The 18,151-nt window shown below is 47.8% G+C and overlaps 1 protein-coding gene across 7 annotated transcripts in view; it reads right to left on the bottom strand.

The window, feature by feature from the left end:
- Positions 1-18,151, bottom strand: part of SPTLC3 (serine palmitoyltransferase long chain base subunit 3) — an 822,967-nt gene that overhangs the window by 403,606 nt on the left and 401,210 nt on the right. For all 7 annotated transcript variants that reach the window (XM_078649546.1, XM_078649545.1, XM_078649551.1 and 4 more), the window contains exon 5: positions 8,730-8,854. In XM_078649546.1, coding sequence (XP_078505672.1) covers positions 8,730-8,854 — 125 coding nt within the window. The remainder of the gene's footprint in view (positions 1-8,729; positions 8,855-18,151) is intronic.

Genomic DNA, 18,151 nt, shown 5'->3' with positions numbered 1-18,151 from the left:
GAAGGAATTTTGGTTCCAAACCGGAGCGCAGGAAACACATCCGACCCCTATGGCGGAAAAAAACAATCTGAGGATGGAGCCGATGTCCATGTGCAATGTGGTCCAAAGGAGGAGTAACCTATCTCGTGACTTCCAAAGAACTTTTCAGGACAACAACAAACTGCAAACATCCGGGCCCAACACTAGGTGGCGATCTATGCACAGTGTGCAATCTGCAGCTCATATGCCTCTAACACTATTTTCTTCCTGCGCTTCCCCGCCCCCCCACACTCCCGTTCGTTCCTTCTCGCCCGCACTCCCGTTTCCAATGCAAAAGGTCTTGCGTAAATGCTTGTTTTCTTTTGCCTCGTCTTTCCTGTTCCGAACACTGCTGCTATCATGGAGGCCTCTGTGTTGACTTTGTTGCTGCCCCCCTCCCGCCAGAGATTCTGTTGCCTTTAGTCCCACACCCGTTGTCAGTGTTAACTTTCTTCGTTGTCCGTGTTAATACCGCCCCCCTCTCATTGTCTGTGTTAACTTTTTACCGCCTCCTCCCATTATCAGTGTTAAATTTTTAACCGCCCCCCCTCCCGTTGTCCGTGTTAACTTTGTTACCGCCCCCCTCCCGTTCTCCATATTAAGTCCCTGGCCATTCGCTTCAAATTCCTGCCATCTTGCACCGCCGGCTACTTGGAAGAAGCCGAAGCCATGCTGCAGGGCAAAAGCGAGAGCGACCTACTAAACAACATCAACATTTATGGCATCAGCGCACTTCATCAGGTAAGGGACGTCATGACTTGAAAAACGGAGTGACAATCCACCACAGATGAAAAATCATTCGCTGACCAACCATTTTCCAGTTCTCCTGCACATATGGATGTATAATAAAGTTAGCCAGAATCATCCCCGCTCCAGTTATGTTCTCTGGTCTTTACTGGGTCCAAGTGACGTGGCCAGGCCCCTGGGCTCTCCATTCATTAACCAACACTTGTGAGCGTGGCAGAGGCACAGGTCACAGAAATGATGTGCTTCATCGATCTTTCAAACTGGGGATACTTTGATTATTTTTTATCCTATTTGTTATTTTGATGCACGCAATTTATCCCGAGAAGTGCATTGCACCATTTCAGCGGAAATATAAATAAACCAAGCTTCTACTTATTTTACTCTTAACAAAAATACTCTTGGTGTGTATGTGCAGAGGTATCCACCACCCTTTTACTGTCCCGGCAGGCTCAAGTCTCTGCATGGGTTGGTCGCCTGTCGAGTTAAGCTGCCACGCATCATACTATTGATAAATTATTTTTTTTCTAAACGGGTCTACAGAAAGCTTTTATCTAGGAACAATAGTCGTTCCTATTACTTTCTTTTGATCCTTGAATGTTTTGAGGTTCTGAACACATAATCTTATGAGGCGCAGCGGCCAGAAAGTTAATGTTTTCCCAAGCACCTCGACTTGTTCAGACTTTTCTATTATTTTTCACTCTTTGTTTTCAGTTTCATTTCTGAAGATGTCTGGACGCCACTGACGACATCCCAGCAGCAAAATATGTGCGCAATTTAAACACAATACCGTTTCTAAAACAGTGTAGTGAAACCTTTATTTCCTTGATATTGTAATATAACTGCCATTGTTTTACCATTCGTGCACTGTGGCAAGGACTTCTGTTCTCTGCCCTGTTACAAATAAAGCTAGATTGTGGAAGAAAGCGAGCATGATATCAGGGAAGTATGGTTTTCCATCACTCTTTTATTGTTCAGTTGTAAGTTCCAGTGGGATATCCTAGGCTACAGGCAGGAGTGTTGGAATTATGCAGCAGGAGATGATCACATTATGCGGGAGGGTTGACTATATTATGCAGCAAGAAAAGTTAACAATTAATCAGATTTCGTTGGTATTACTTAGTTATTATTTTTGGCACAAATTAACACTTTGAGTAAAGCTTTCACCTAATTACTAACAGTTTAAAACCCAAGTACATTAACAAGCTGCGGAAAGGTGACCAGTAAACCTTTGTGAAGAGCCTTCCACTGTGCGGAAACACGTTTGCACTAGAAACAAAACATTTCTTGTCAAAATCTGCAGATGATTGTTTATGTGGCAAATACAGCAAATCTATAATTGTGCGGGAATACACCCTGGCTGCAGAATTGCTACAGGTAATGAGTGTAGGCATTCTCACTACTATGGAGAAAATAGCCCAAGGGTAGGCCTACAACCTCAATCACATTTTTGGGCTTTCTATTTGCTGGCTCTATTTGTATTCCTAAATCAGACTACATGACCCAGTGCATAGTAACTGTATAGCTACTCAAACCCTGGAGGCACAACACCCAGGATAGTGTGCTGCATGGCTAAAATCTTCTAAGGTCCCAAAGGTGAGACCTATTGGCTACGCCAATGCTTGTTTTACTTGGGTGTAATGTAATAAGACAGAAGCTATGTGCTGTGGATTATAAAGAGAAAGTACTAGTCGTCTTGGCTCACTGCTTGCTTCCAGGGAGGAAGAAAGGCACAAACAAATCAACAGCACTACAAGCTATAACTATGAATAGATATTTACAGGGTAATATTCTTGTTAGATCCTTGTATTGCACTAGTTACACGTGCTCTGCATAGACTATAAACAACACCTTCCTTAAGACGTGGCTAGTGAGTGGATGATGCAGATGTTTGGGACAAAGCCTCCTGACGAGTTTGGAAATCCACACAACATTCCAACAGGTCTGTCATGGGAATGTTCCATAAGAAGGCCATGGTAGGTTTCGTCTTTCAAGTGGAATGCACAGTAGTCAGTACCTATAGTGTATGCTTAGCCTTAGCATAGTACATTTCTATACCTTTAAAAATTCCTCTAGCAATACTGCCCTTGGAAACGGTTGCCTGTATGAGGATTGGCAAATGCAATAAAGTTGCTTTGACTTAGTGAAGGATTCAGTTCTGCCAATGAAGTACATCACTGCTCTTGTGGCCTCAAATGTAATGCCCTTTCTGGTACTGTGTCTGGGTGTGAGAAGAAAAAAATGCAACTCAGCTGTCTGGTTTACATTAAAGTGGAAACAACGTTTGGAAGAAATGCTGGGTTTATATTCAAAAACATTATTGCAATGTACCTGAATAAAATGTTCTCCCACCTTTCTTGCAACTCACTGATTTTTGAGAGATGAGAGCAAGGAGGAAGGCTACCTTTGAAGACAAGACCTGCTTTTTACAACAATGAAGTAGCTTAAAAAGAGGACCCGTTAGTATTGTTATGTTTTGTCAAAAACAACTTAGGAGTGACTTAGTGAGACACAATAATAAATGTGTTAAACTATATTAATCCCCCACCAAACAAAAGTGAACCAATGTGAGGTAACCCCCAATTGGGAAACCACAAGAAGGCGACCCTTGCCCTTGTGTGTTTTAACACTGTTATACACATCACCATCCCGCTCCGCTGTAATTCAGGCGTTGTAGCACGCTCGGGGGGGCATTCGGCCACTCCGGCGGGGACCCAATGATGAAGCATGTCACCAACTAGTGGTGAGTGAGGGTCCTTTTACAAAGAGAAAGACTTGTCTTCCTCTCTTGTTTTTAAACACACAAGGGCAAGGGTCGCCTTCTTGTGGTTTCCCAATTGGGGGTTACCTCACATTGGTTCACTTTTGTTTGGTGGGGGATTAATATAGTTTAACACATTTATTATTGTGTCTCACTAAGTCACTCTTAAGTTGTTTTTGATGTACTGACAGGGGTATAGGAGTGTACACTTATGCCCTCTCTCTCTTGTTGATATTGTTTGTTATGTTTATGGTCAAGTTCCAGGCTGGCACTGGAGGAGTACACGGAGGATTCACTCTTTAAAAGCCCTCCATGAATGCCCTAACTACAGCTATCTTAAACCGAGACAAATGTTCTCAGTTCTGCATACAGCCCACTATTGCAGCTAAATGAAAGTAAATTAAGGTGTATTCCAATCCCGCTTTGTGCATCTGCAAAAGAAAGCAGATGATGTATTTTGCAGATGCATGCTTTGAGATGTGTTTTTTTTCTTAAACAGTAATGGACACATCTTTTCCACTTTGCTGCATTGCAGGAATGATTGGTAGGTTTATGTGTCTCACACGTGATTGGCATACACTCCTTCGGAAGATTAAGGTAACTACCTAAGAAATCAGAAGCCAGATTGCTAGATTCAGCTCTCTTAGTGTCAGGATGCCTGAGCTGATCCTGATGAAGCGCCAGTAAATTGGGTCTCAGAAGAAGCTTTTTGAGAGGATATACAGAAATTTCCAGCAGAACTGAACACAATTGTCTTGCCACCATAATGAGTGTCATTGATACTTGCCTAATTTTTGTCATAATACATGGGATGAGAGGCAGCGGAGGAAAGCATAAGCAAAAACTCCCTGGCCAATTCATCTATAGTTCATGGTCTATGTACTGTGGGTGGGAGTACCTGGAGGCAAAGATTCATCATTTGCACAGTGGTGAACAGATTGATTGTGGGAGTGCTCCAACTGTGAAAGTAGCCCTGAAGTACTTGGGGATTCAGCTCCCATTTGTAGATTTGCTGCTAGCCAGCCCCAGTCAGTGCCTTGTGAGGATCAGATATCAAATACAAAATCTTTTGGGATGGTTTTGGCAGCAGGGACGAGTAAGTCCCCTCCTTGATTCCTGGGTAATACATGGTTGTTATGTTGTCTGTGATTATGAGCACTGTTTTGCCCTAGGAGAGACTGTAAAATGCTGTGCGCACCAATATGGTTGCCAGGAGATTCAGGTAATTGATGTGACAACCTTGTTGTTCCTGTGCCCAGATACCCCAAACAGTCATGTGGCTGAGATGTGCTCCCCACCCCATTAGTGAGGCACCCCTGGTAATTGTTGCTCTCAGTTGAGGGTGCAGAAAAGGCCTATCCAGTGACAAAGGGTTCGTTGTTCCACCATAGGAGAATGTGTTTAGTCCTGGGATTTACCAGCGCTAGATCTTCCCATTGATCTAGCCACTTCCAACCATGGCTAAGCTAGGCACTCTTGCAGTGAGAGCGTGTGCAGTTGTGTGTGTGGCACAATCGCTGTACACAAAGTGATTATTCTTAACAAGTTAAGCACTCCTAACAGAAAGAGCGACGGAGTGTCTGAAAAAGAGGGGGCAGCTTTTGGAATGCCATCAACCTCTCTTGGGTTGCGTTGGGTAGGCTTTCCTTGAAGTTAACACAACCTCTAGTATGGGTTGGGTCTGCTGGTGGGGCAAGATGCACCTTTTTGGCGTTGTCTGAGAATCCTAGCCTGTGTCACAGGGAATACTGCTGTCTCGGTGTAAGCTAGGCATTGCTCTCAGCTATCGCTCTTTATAAGCCAATGATCTAAGTAAGAACATATATTAATGGAGTTTTGGCACAACAAGGCATCTACTACCGCTACACATTTGGTAAATACCCTTGAGGCTGTAGTGACCCTGAAGAGCAATGCTTTTAATTGGTAGTGGTGTTCACTTACCACAAAGTACAGGTAGCGGCGATGTGTTGGATATATGGGGATGTGGAAGTATGCATCCGTTAAGTCTAGGGTCACTATTTGGTTTACTGCGCCAATCAGCAGAATGTCATCCTGTGGATGTAGCAATTTAAAGACATGAGATCTAGAATAGTGAGTAAAGTTTCATCTTATTTTGCGCCAATGAGGAAGTTCAGAAACTAGACTCCTTGACCCAGCTGGTGAGAGGGCACCAGCCCAATGGCACCTTTGGACAGGAATGCATGTACTTCTTTCTGTAACAGTCACAGAAGGTTTTTGCTCATTACATGGCAACTAGGTGGCCTATTTAGTGGTGTGGAAATCCAAGCAGGACCCCTGCTGTACCACTGAGAGCACCCATTTTTTGAGGTTATTTACTTTCGTTACATAAGAAATTACTTTAATCTTCTCCACAGGTGTGGTATGATTAGGAGGAATAAAGGGCGAGCCACTGCTTGGAGGTAGCGGTACCCTTGATGGAGCAACCACTACCCCGGTTTCAGTCACTGCCACAGTATCTACGTCTGCCAAAGGACTTGGATACCTCAGGGCCCTAAAAGCTACAGTTGCTGTCACTGCCTTTGGAGAGCAGATTATGTGGGGTCTCCTCTCACCTGCTAATTCCAGGGTGTTTGTGTCTGCAGAGTGCCCATCTCCATAGCAGTCTCTGTATCTTTCTTGATATTCTCAGCCAAACTACTGGCATGAGGGAGCTGCTCACTAATTAGGTGCTGTTGGACCTCTGGTCTAAACCGTGAAACTCTTAGCCAGGCATGGAGTATTAGTAGGATGCTTGAAATATATGTTCTTGCTCTCCTTGCCTAGAGAAGTAGCATCCCTAGTGTCTAAGGTGAAGCTCTTTCTAATGGTGTGTACCACTAAGGCAACAGGTGGGACCGTCCGTTGCTGTAAACTGGGTCATCTAGGGCTGCCTTATTTTTTGACCCTCGGAATGATGACCCTTATTTTGATTGGGTTTTTAAAGTAGTCCGTACTGCACTATGTCATGCAAGTACTTGGCAGACCTCTTGTTTCTAGAAAGAGTTGACAAAAAAGTGGTCATCACTCACCATGTGTGGTGCTGTTTCGCCTTCTAGATAACTGTGGTAAGCAGTGGCGTCATCAGGGCTGGAGGTGGGTAAGGATTTCACAGGATAGGAATCTAGGTAAGGATCGGTCTGGGGGCCAACAGGACACTTCACAGGAGTCATCCACTTCCATCAGTGCGAGGCTGGTTGTGTGGATCATGACACTCATAGGGTAGACAACTGTGGTTACTGAAATGTGGGGGTGTGCAAGGCCACGGAGGTGACAGCGATTTGTCAAGTGGTGGCTGAGGCATAAAAGGAGGGAGTTCCAGTGGGGAACTGGTGTTCTTGCCCTGAACATTTTTGGAAATCGGATAGAACTGCAGTTCCTAAGTTGTTTGCTATTCAAATGTGAACTTTTCCCTGTTCCCTGTTCCCTGTTTGAGGTGCATGAGACTACTGTTGCAGGCAGGTAAAGTTAATTGTTTCCAACAGGAGGGATGTATGAAAATCTCCTGTTCCCAAAATCAGGCACCACAGGGAACTCAAGAGTGAATACAACTTCGCTCAATTCTGATCTCAGTAGAGGCCTGCCCCAGAACTGGCCTCAGGTGGGTTTTGAAGTCAGCTTTGTAGCTGATTAGAGTATGGTTTCTCTGAAATTCTGATTCAAGTCGGTGTGGATGGGTGCAGAGGCTCGTGCCATTTGCCAGAGGCTTTCTTGAAGGTCACAACGTTTCGAACTCTGGGGAGTGACCCAAAGGTCAGTGCCTCTTCTGGCTTATCTCCGAATTTGATGCTAGACTTCCTCAGAAGCTGTACTCCACCTCGACATGGGGAAGCTTTGAAGGTTGATCACGGTTGATCCTTGAGTGAGCATAGTGGAATGGAGTCTCCAGGGGTAGTTTTTGTCCAGGGGCCTGTGCTCTGGAACCACAGGAGTTCCTCTTCTTCATCCTGAGAGGACAAGACCTCTGGGCTTTGGGTCCCTGAGCCAGTTGGACACCGGTCAGTGTACCGTGTGCATTGTTCTTGTGGTGGACTCAGTAACGTTTGCATCAGTAACAGATGGTATTGCACTTGAATGTCTTACACAATGAGCAGGTTGAGTCCTCGTGCTCGGACGATGGGCAGAGGTTACAGACCACTATTAATCAGATGAGGAAAATGTGGTGTTGCATTTAAGGTAAAATTGTAATGGCATATCCCCTTAACACCCTCTAAGAACAGTAGCTCTCAATATGACTTGAACATTTCTTTGAGGACCGAATGTCCAGTGGTTCAAAGTCAAATCCTATGTGGTCATTTATTCAATAGAGTATTGTTCATTGAGGGGCCAAACTCTCGATGACTGGAACTGAAGGCTCCAGACAAGGTGTCATCAGTCTCGGAGCAAAACCTGAAACGTCTGACACCCTCCCCGCCGGGATCACCAAATAACTCACCAGAAGACTAACTATCCATAACTCAGCAGCCAGACTCATCCTCAAATCCCACCACACCTAAGGGAGCTCCAATGGCTCCTGATACACAAACTCGCTCATTTAAAAACTTCACACATTCAAGGCACTACACAACTTGGAGCCCACCTACCTTAGCAGTTGAATCTCCTTCTATAAAACACCCAGATACCACCGCTCCGTAGGACTCCTACTCACATGTATCCCATGAATACACAGAATCAGATCAGGAGGATGGGTGCTCTCTTAAATTGTTCCTAAAGCAAGGAACGACCTACCACTCCACAGCAGAACCTCATTCTTCCTTCATGAATTCCACAAGAAGCTGAAGTTCTGGCTTTTCGATGAAACAAGCTACCCTAGGCGGAGCTAGACACACATACCTGCTCAGCACCAGGATACCCTCACGGGTGGTCGTGTGTTTTACGAATACACAACATAATACAATAAACTGTGCCACATACAACTGAAAAATGTGGATGCTGTAATATGTAAAAACAATAACCCAATATCCTAATTCATGTGAAGCCTAACATGTAAATCATATAAACATGATCAGTTAGGACAGCTTCACGGGTCAAACTACCAATCAAAAAGGCACTTGTGCTGACACACCAGAGCACATAAATGTACCAGACCAAGCTTGAAGAGCAGAGAGTTTTGCCAAGTGGTAGTAATTACAAAGTGCATAAAAGGTAAAATGAGAGGTAAGAGTCCTCATCGAGGATGAAACACCCTTGTTTTTGTATAAGTACTCACCTTACCAACCAGAGCTGGAATATTCATAGAGTTTGTAGCAAACCCCATACCAAATGCCATTGCAGCTTCCATGCCAAGAAATTCTGCTACAAGGTCCTCTAGTTCTTGGTGCTTGTCAAGATTACCTGTAAAGGCAACGTATGAGAAAAGTTAAGACCTCCCTTTGATTTGGTAGATTCATGTGATTATCTGTCATTGAATCAACTATGAAACTTATTTAAAGAAATCATTTATGAGAACGCCTAACACAATTTTCAATCTTTTAAATACCCTTCTGCTTTCTTTGAAAATAGGGTAGCCACAAAAGACAGCAACCTTTTAAAAACCTGTACAGTATTGTTCAAGGTCTTCTGCATCAATGAAATGCTGCCAATATGACTATAGATTGCGAATGGCCAAATTTAAGAAGACAAAGGGAGAAAAAAAGACTGCAAAGAGGTGCAAAGTTATAAGTGCGAAAATTGTACATATCAAGTGTTCAATATTAAGCAATAAAAAACATTTCTGAACTACATTCTTTTTAAAGCGATCTAAAAATTAAGATGACTTCAAAGGAAGTTGGTTGAAGAAACCAAATGCAGCAGTCATAAGGCCATGCCAAAGAGACGATACACAAAATTTGTTTTTGGGTATTCGTGTGCCACTTATGTTGGCAGAAAAGGATAAGTTACTTACCTGTAATCCTAGTTCTCTTCCAGGGGTATCCTCATCAAAGCCATAGGCACTGAATATTCCCGCCCATGTGCGGGGACCCCGGAAATAATAAAAAATTATATATGGAAACCATATATGTACAGCTCTACATACATACATATATATATATATATATATATATATATATATATATATATATATACATATACATATACATATACATATACATATATATACATATACAATACATACCATTTTCTCCCATATCAATGCAGCCCCCAATTGAGGCTAAACAATGTAGTTGCATATATAAAACACTTGCATTTGCCAATATATAAAAGACACATGAGGGTAATTAGCACTTAAACTCTGTCTTTTAATGAGTAAAACACTCATAACGGGCAAAAATTGCACATAGAAGACACTGTTAGCCTACAGGCCGCATTGCAAACCAATAACATGGAAAATGAAAGCATTTTCAACAAAATCTGGCATCGTGCTTTTAAGGCAGCCATGACCCCTAGCTTCCCATCATGCCTCAGGGGTGACAGTTGGGTCAGTTGTTCTTTGCATAACCCTGAAGAGCAGGGTCCAAAGATATCTTTAACACTTCAGAAACAGAAAATAACTCATTTGCCTGGGGAGGTGGGTGGGTTGCTTATGACTGATGAGGATACCCCTGGAAGAGAACTAGGATTACAGGTAAGTAACGTATCCTTCTCTTCCAGGGGATCCTAATCAATAGTCATAAGCACTGAATAGAATGGCAAGCCCATCAACCACCTGCAGACAAATTAGAACACAGAATGCTTCTAACCACAACAACCGAAAGAAAAAAATCAGCTGTTGAACAGATTTCTCAAGGAGGATTGTCCTACTTGAGTGTCAGCTCTGGTATCTGATTCAAGACAGTAGTGTCTTGTAAACGTGTGTACTGATCTCCAAGTAGATGCTTTGCATATCTCGGAGAGCGGTACATTATTGAGGAAAGCCATTGTAGCTGCCTTTCCTCTTGTGGAATGAGCTTTCGGAGCGGACAAAAGTGGTTTCCCTGCTAACTGATAGGCTAGTTTAATGCATGAAACTATCCATCTGGAGATGGACCTTTTTGTTGCTGGGAAACCTGTTCTAACCGAACCATAATTAATGAAGAGGTGATCAGACTTTCTTATAGGTGTTGATCTCTCAAGACAGAACTTCAAAACCCTTTTAAGGTCTAGTGAATGAAGGGCCCTCTCCGCTGGGTTGGAGGGGTTAGGAAAAAAGGTCGGGAGTGATATTGCTTGATTTACATGAAAATCCCACACTACCTTGGGGAGGAAGGACGGATGAGTTCTGAGCATCACCCTATTGAGATGGAAAACCAGATAGGGCTCTTTGGAACAGAGGGCCTGAATCTTGCTCACCCTACGCGCTGAGGTGATAGCCACCAAGAAGACGACCTTCCACGTAAGGTGTTGCAAGGTCGCTTTGTGGATAGGTTCAAAAGGTGGACCCATCAGTCTGGACAGCACCAAATTCAGTTCCCAAGGAGGTGAAGGGGGCCGCACTGGAGGATATACCTTCTTAAGGCCCTGAAGGAAATCCTTCAACACTTGTAACTGAAAAAAGGAGGGTTGAGAAGGCGAACACCTATAAGCCGTAATGGCCGCTAGGTGCACTTTAATAGAGGAGTATTTCATACCTGCTCTGGCTAGGTGAAGTAGATATGGTAAAACGGTCTCCTCCTGCCCTTTGGTGGGACCACAATTATTTTGCACACACCACATGTAGAAGCGTTTCCATTTATAAGCATAGGAGTGCCTGGTGGAAGGTCTCCTTGCCTCTTTCAATATAGACATACAGTCTGGAGATAGACCTAGATGCCCATACTGGAGGACCTCAGGAGCCATGCTGCCCAAGTTCAAGGATCGAAGGTTGGGATGATGGATTCTCCCATTCATCTTGGACAGCAGGTCCGGTCTGCACGGCAGCCTCCTGTGTGTCTTCAGTGACATATGTAGAAGGGCCGGGTACCACCACTGTCTCTGCCACTCCGGAGCAATCAGGATCATTGTGGTGTCCGAGTGTGACAGTTTGGTCACCGCTTTTGGGATGAGAGGCAGTGGTGGAAAGGCATACACAAATGCCCCAGACCAGTCGATCAAAAGGGCATTCCTCCTCGATCCTGGTTGGTAGTATCTGGAGGCGATGTCTTGGCATTTTTTGTTTTCGTCGTCTGCAAACAGGTCCATGCCTGGATGACCCCAATCTTTGAAAATTAAGTTGAGCACTTCGTCGCAGAAGACCCAATCTTGCTGCTCTGCGAAGTGGCGACTGAGAGCGTCCGCTTGTGAATTCTGCTCCCCCGGCAGATGAACTGCTGTGATGGACAGCTTCCTCCTCAGCAGCCAATTCCACAGGGACTGCGCTTCCAACGACAGAGTCCTCTAACGAGTTCCCCCCTGCTTGTTCAGGTAGTACATCGTGGTGGTATTGTCTGTTTGTACTAGAATGGAACTCGCCTGAATCGAAGGCAGGAAGGCCTTGAGAGCCAGAGGAACAGCCCTGAGCTCCAACATGATGATATGGTACAATTGCTCCCTCGAGGACCATAGGCCTTGTGTCTGAAGAGAACCCATGTGGGCTCCCCATCCTTTTAGAGAGGCGTCCGTGATCAGAGTCTGAGACGGAGAAGATTGATGGAACGGAACTCCTACCTCCAGGTTGTCTCTGTTCATCCACCATGGAATTGAAGCCTGGGCACCCATTGATAAGCAGATCTGGTCTTCCCAGCGAGAATATCTCTGGTCCCACTTGTCCTCCAGATCCTGCTGAAGAGGACGCATTTTCAACCTGGCATTGGGTACCAGAAAAATGCAGGATGCCATCGATCCGAGTGCTGATGCTATCTGTCGCATCGTCGACTAGTTGCTTTTTAGAATTTTTCTGCACTTTTTGATGAGGGATGACTGTCTCTCCTCCGAAGGAAACGCTCTTCCTTGTTCGGAATCTACTAGTCCTCCCAAATAGTGAATTTTCTGAGTGGGTTTTTGCGTTGACTTCTGGTAGTTTACATGCAGGCCCAACCTTTGACAGAGCCGTAGACACTGTTGGAAATGGTCTCTGACTCTTTGAGGGGTTGGACCCTTGATCAGCCAATCGTCCAGATAAGGATAGACAAAGATGCCCCTGCGCCTTAGAGCAGTTGCTACCACGGCCATACACTTTGTGAACACCCGGGGAGCTGATTTTAGCCCAAGGGCAGTACTTTGAACTGGTAGTGGGAAGTTCCGACGACAAATCTCAGATATTGCCGATGATGACTTCTCGGAATATGAAAGTAGGCATCCTGCAGATCCATCGAACACATCCAATCTCCTTTGCAAAGGTGAGGATAGATTTGGTGGAGAGCCAGCATGCAAAACCTTTCTCGCTTGATGTTTTTTTTGAGTGCTCTTAGATCCAAAATGGATCTGTACTCCGACTTTTGACCTTTTTTCTTCACCAGAAAATATCTGGAGTACACTCCTCAACCTCTTTGTGGCCGCGGAACCTTCTCTATAGCTGATTTTTGGAGAAGGATGCCCTCTTCCCTCTGCAGTATGTTGATCTGGTAATTTGATGTTGCTACCGGAGGGATTGGGGTAGGACGACGTCGGAAACGTAGAGAGTACCCATTTTGAATCGTGGTCACCACCCATTGGTCTTTTGTGATGCCTAACCACTCTTGTACACAATTTGCCACACTTCCTCCTAATGGAGCGGTGCACGGCACTGGAGGAAGCGTAGACTCAATTGTTTGCTGGGGGCTTGGTAGAGGTGGTGGACTGACGGTTCCCTCCTCTTCCCCTGTTAGATCGTCGATTTTGAAATTGCGAGCTCTGCTGACCCTGTTGGCTTTGGTTCTTTTGCCAAGGAGGGGTTTGAACCCTCTGTTGGAATGATTAGCGGTCAGTGTTGCGGTAGCGACAACGGAACTCTTTCTTTTTCTCCAATCCTACCGCCTTCAGGGTATCCAGTTCGATCTTCATCCGCGCCATTTCCTCATTGGTGTGAGGTCCAAACAGCGAAGACCCGGAAAATGGCAAATTGACAATTCTGGATTGTGCCTCGAAGATCTCCAGGCACAAATTCCGTGGACGTATGAATGCGCTGAGAGCGTCGCTCCATCAGCCGCTGCACTTATTACTTGGTTCGCCACCAAGCTGCCCTCTAGCAGGACTTCCTCAAAGTCTTTACGGTCCTCCTTGGGTAGTTTCTCAGAGAACCGTTGCAGCGAATCCCATAGTGCCCTATCATATCTTCCCAATAGAGCTGATGCACTGGAGACTTTGAGCATAGATGAGGAGGTATCACATACTTTCCTACCCCACGAGTCCTGAGTCTTGCTCTCCTTGTCCGGAGGGACTGTGGACGAGGAGACCACCGAATGAGTTTTCTAGGCGCAGCCACAATCACGGAGTCCGGTTTTGGATCTGATTTTAAGGACTCGGGATCATCCACCGACTGGCGATATTTCTTAAAATTGTTGCTGGTGCAGTTTTGAGGGCGGCTGGCGTGAGAAAAATCTCCATTACTGGTTTCAGCAGTCCGGGCACCAGAGGCAGTAATGGCCGAGAGGAGGCTCTCTGATTCAGCGATTCAAAAATTGCTGAAGAGGTACTCTCTTGAACAGGCATGGAGATGTCAAGTTTGGAAGCCGCCCTAGCCAAAACGTCCTGGAACGTGCTTACGTCCTCTACCGGAGATATTCTTGACGGTGGGCTATCTGTAGGAGTGGGTGAATAGTCTCTCTTTGATGAAAATGTTGAGGTAGAAGGAGTAGGAAACCGGTGCCTTCTTATGCATCGAGATCTCGATCTTTCCCTAGGTGTTGGTACATGGGAGCGAGATCTTGACCATCTCCTAGGCGCTGGAGCAGGGGAGTGAGTACGCGCTCTTCCTCTGGGAGGTGTTCTACCTCTTGCGCCAGACGAGCTAGTGGAGACCTGTGAGTCGAGCTTGGCTCTCTTCTAGACTCTGTTATACCTGTAGGCACAGCCCAATGGTGTAGGGGTTGCAACCATCTGGGAGAAAGATGTACAGACGTGTCCCTCTGCGCCCTACTAGGGGAACGTGTAGGAGACTTCTCCACTTCCTGGCGAGCTTCCGCAGCATAATGGGAATCCGACTGCGAACTGGGGCTGCTTGAAGAGGAGATAACCACCTCTGGAGTACTGGAAATGGACCGGTGAGAGCCTGCTCTCAACGTCGATGCAGGAGACAGAGAGGCGTGCTGGGGCTGACACCGACGGAGACCTCTGTCTCAATGTCGTTCGTGAAGTGGATCTTTGCTTCGACGGCGATCTGGAGTACGTGTGCCCCAGTGTTGAACGTCTGTACAGAGATCTTTGTCTCGACGTCAATCTTCTATCCCCCGAGGGAGTATTGTGCCTCAACGTCGACTGAAACCCCTGCCTCAACGTCGACCAAGCTCTTTGACAGAGGACTGACCCTCGACGTCGATTGATGCATCGACGGCGACACCTGCCTTGACGTCGATCTGGGTCTCTTCGACTTAGGGCTGTGTCTTGACGCGGAACGTCTACGCTTCGACGGAGGGCTGAGCTTAGACGTCGAGCTTCGGTCCTTCGGCGGAGGGCTGCGCTTCGATGTCTAGCTTCGGTCCTTCGCCGGAGGGCTGCACTTCGACGTCGAACTTCGGTCCTTCGACGGAGGGCTGCGCCTCGACGTCGACAACGGACCTGACTTGAGACTGATGTCTCAACGTCGAGTGTCGTGCTGGCGTCGATGGAGGCCCCTGCCTCGATGTCGACGATAAAATGTCCGACAATCTGTCTCAACGGCGTTCTGCGCTGAGATCTCGACGGAGACTTTCGTCTCGACGTCGAAGTAGATGACATCCGTCTCAACCAATCAATCAGCGTACTTGTAAAGCGCGCTACTTACCCGTGAGGGTCTCAAGGCGCTGAGGAGAGTGGGTGCCGCTACTTCTCGAAGAGCCAGGTATTGAGGAGTCTTCTGAAGGCGAGTAGGTCTTGGGTCTGCCGTAGGTGGGTAGGGAGGGTGTTCCAGGTCTTGGCGGCGAGGTAGGAGAAGGATCTGCTGCTGGAGGTTGTTCGTTGGATGCGGGGGACAGCAGCGAGGGTGAGGCTGGCGGAGCGGAGCAGGCAGGTGTGTGGAAGCTGAGTCTGCTGTTCAGGTAGGCTGGGTCGGCGTTGTGGAGTGCTTTGTGTACGTGGGTGAGGAGCTTGAAGGTGATCCTCTTGTCGACGGGGAGCCAGTGTAGGTCTCTCAGGTGGGGGGTGATGTGGCTGCGGCAGGGGACGTTGACGATCAGTCAGGCGGAGGCGTTTTGGATGCGTTGTAGTCATCGTAGGTGTTTGGCTGGGATTCCTGCATAGAGTGAATTGCCTTAGTCCAGTCTGCTGCTGACAAGGACCTGTGTCACCGTTCTTCTTGTTTCGGTCAGGATCCACTTGTAGATCCTGCGGAGCATGCGGAGGGTGTTGTAGCAGGAGGAGGAGACAGCTTGACCTGTTTAGACATGGAGGAGTCGAGAATGAATCCTAGGTTGCGTGCATGGTCGGTGGGTGTCGGTGCTGTTCCCAGTGTGGTCGGCCACCAGGAGTCGTCCCAGGCAGAGGGGGTGGGTCCAAGGAGGAGTACCTTCATCTAGTCCCAGTACAGCTTCAGACGGCTATTCCTCATCCAGTCGACGAAGGCCTTCATTCCGTCATGGAGGTTGGTTTTGGCGGTCTGCGGGTCCTTGGTGAGGGAGAGGATGAGCTGGGTGTCGTCGGCATAGGAGATGATGTTGAGGTTGTGTTGGCGGGCCACTTGTGCCAGGGGGGCCATATAGACGTTGAACGGCGTCGGGCTGAGGGATGAGCCCTGGGGGACGCCGCAGATGAGGTCTGTGGCCTCAGATTGGAAGGGCGGGAGGCGGACACTCTGGGTTCTGCCGGAGAGGAAGGACGTGGTCCAGGCAAGGGCCTTCTCTTGGATTCCGGCTTCTAGGAGGCGTGTCTTTAGAGTGCGATGGCAGACCGTGTCGAAGGCGGCTGACAGGTCCAGGAGGATGAGGGCTGATGTTTCGCCGCTGTCTAGTTGGCGCCTGATGTCGTCTGTGGCGGTGATGAGGGCTGTCTTGATGCTGTGGTTTCATCTGAACCCGGACTGGGACGGGTCCAAGATGTTGTTGTCTTCCAGGTGGCGGGCCAGTTGCATATTGGCGATTTTCTCGATGACCTTCGCCGGGAACAGGAGCAGGGCCGGAAGTTCTTGAGGTCCTTTGGGTCTGCCTTGGGCTTCTTGAGGAGGGCGTTGATTTTGGCGTGCTTCCAGCTTTCCGGGAATGTCGCTGTTTTGAAGGAGATGTTGATGAACTTCCATAGTTGGGGTGCGATGGCAGCATCAGCTTTGTTGAATACCTGGTGAGGGCACGGGTCTGACGGAGATCCTGAGTGGATGGAGTTTACGACCCTGCGTGTCTCGTAGTCGTTGACGTTGGACCAGGAGGTCAGGCGGTTGGTGCTGGTGGTGTTCACAGGGGAGGTGGGGTCTGGCGTAGTCGGGGCGGTCATGGATGTCAGCGATCTTGCGGTGGAAGAAGATGGCTAGTGAGTCGCACAGTTCTCAGCTGGTCTTCGGTGACTTTGCTCCAGCAGCGGAGAGGTAGCTGTTGGGTGCGGTGGTGCGTGGTTGGTTTATTGAAGGTGACATGGATGCAGCGGTGGTCGGTCCAGTGGAGTTCGGTGGTGTGGTCGAAGGTGACGTGGGTGCCTGTGGAGAAGACTGGGTCCAGCGTGTGGCCGGCCGCATGGGTGGGTGTGGTGATGAGTTGTCTGAGGCAGAGGTTGGCGAGGTTGTCGATCAGGGTAGCGGAGTTGGCGTCGTTTTTCTCGATGTGGAAATTCAGGTCCCCAAGGAGGATGTAGTCCGTGGAGGCCAGTGCGTGGGTGCTGGCGAGGTAGGCGATTGAGTCGTTTAATTGAGCTCGGGGTCCGAGGGGTCTGTAGATGAGTGTTCCTCTGAGGGTGGTGTTGGGGTCTTTGTGGATCCGGAAGTGCAGGTGTTCGGCGGTGTTGAGGGTGTCGTCTGCGTGGGTGGCGATCTTGAGGGTGGACTTGTGGACGATGGCTATTCCCTTCTCCAATTCCGTTGGCGTGATCCCTGAGGGTGAACTTGTAGCCGTCCGGGAAGGCTATGGCAATGTTGGGCACCGAGGAGTCGTTCCACCAAGTCTCGGTCAGGAAGGCCAGGTCTGGGGCGGAGATGTCGAGCAGATCCCAGAGCTCGACGGCGTGTTTGCGTGCGGAGCGAGTGTTGGGGAGTATGCAGCGGAGGTGGTTGGTTCTGTCGCAGGTGAAGCTGCAGGTGTGGCAGGAGAAAGGTCCGTGAGGCCGTTTCGGGGCGGCTTAGAATCAGGTGTGGTTTCGGGCGGCGTTGAGTGGGTAGAGGGTGCTGGCATCGTAGCGGAGTCTGGTGTTGTGCTTTTCGCTGTCTCGGCAGCGATGACCTCAATGAGGATCGTGGCTTCAAAGTTGACGGCGGAGGATCTTCTCTCGACGCCGGACGCTGCTCCAACGCGGACAGGGACTTGCCCTTGGACAATGAGCGGCACTTCTGCGCTCGGTCCCTCGACAACGATCCCGCCGCCGGAGCCTTTGACGTCAAGCCAGACGCCGAAGGTGAACATACCAGGACCTTGCTCCTCGAACGCGCCCTTTTCTTTGACTTCACAGGAGACCTACCTCTTTCAGAGAGGCCATGAATCCTGATTC

Source organism: Lissotriton helveticus, chromosome 6 (assembly GCF_964261635.1).
Source record: "Lissotriton helveticus chromosome 6, aLisHel1.1, whole genome shotgun sequence".
Classification (NCBI taxonomy): domain Eukaryota; kingdom Metazoa; phylum Chordata; class Amphibia; order Caudata; family Salamandridae; genus Lissotriton; species Lissotriton helveticus.
The sequence above is the reverse complement of the archived record's forward strand: the minus strand, read 5'-3'. Positions and strand labels throughout refer to the sequence as shown.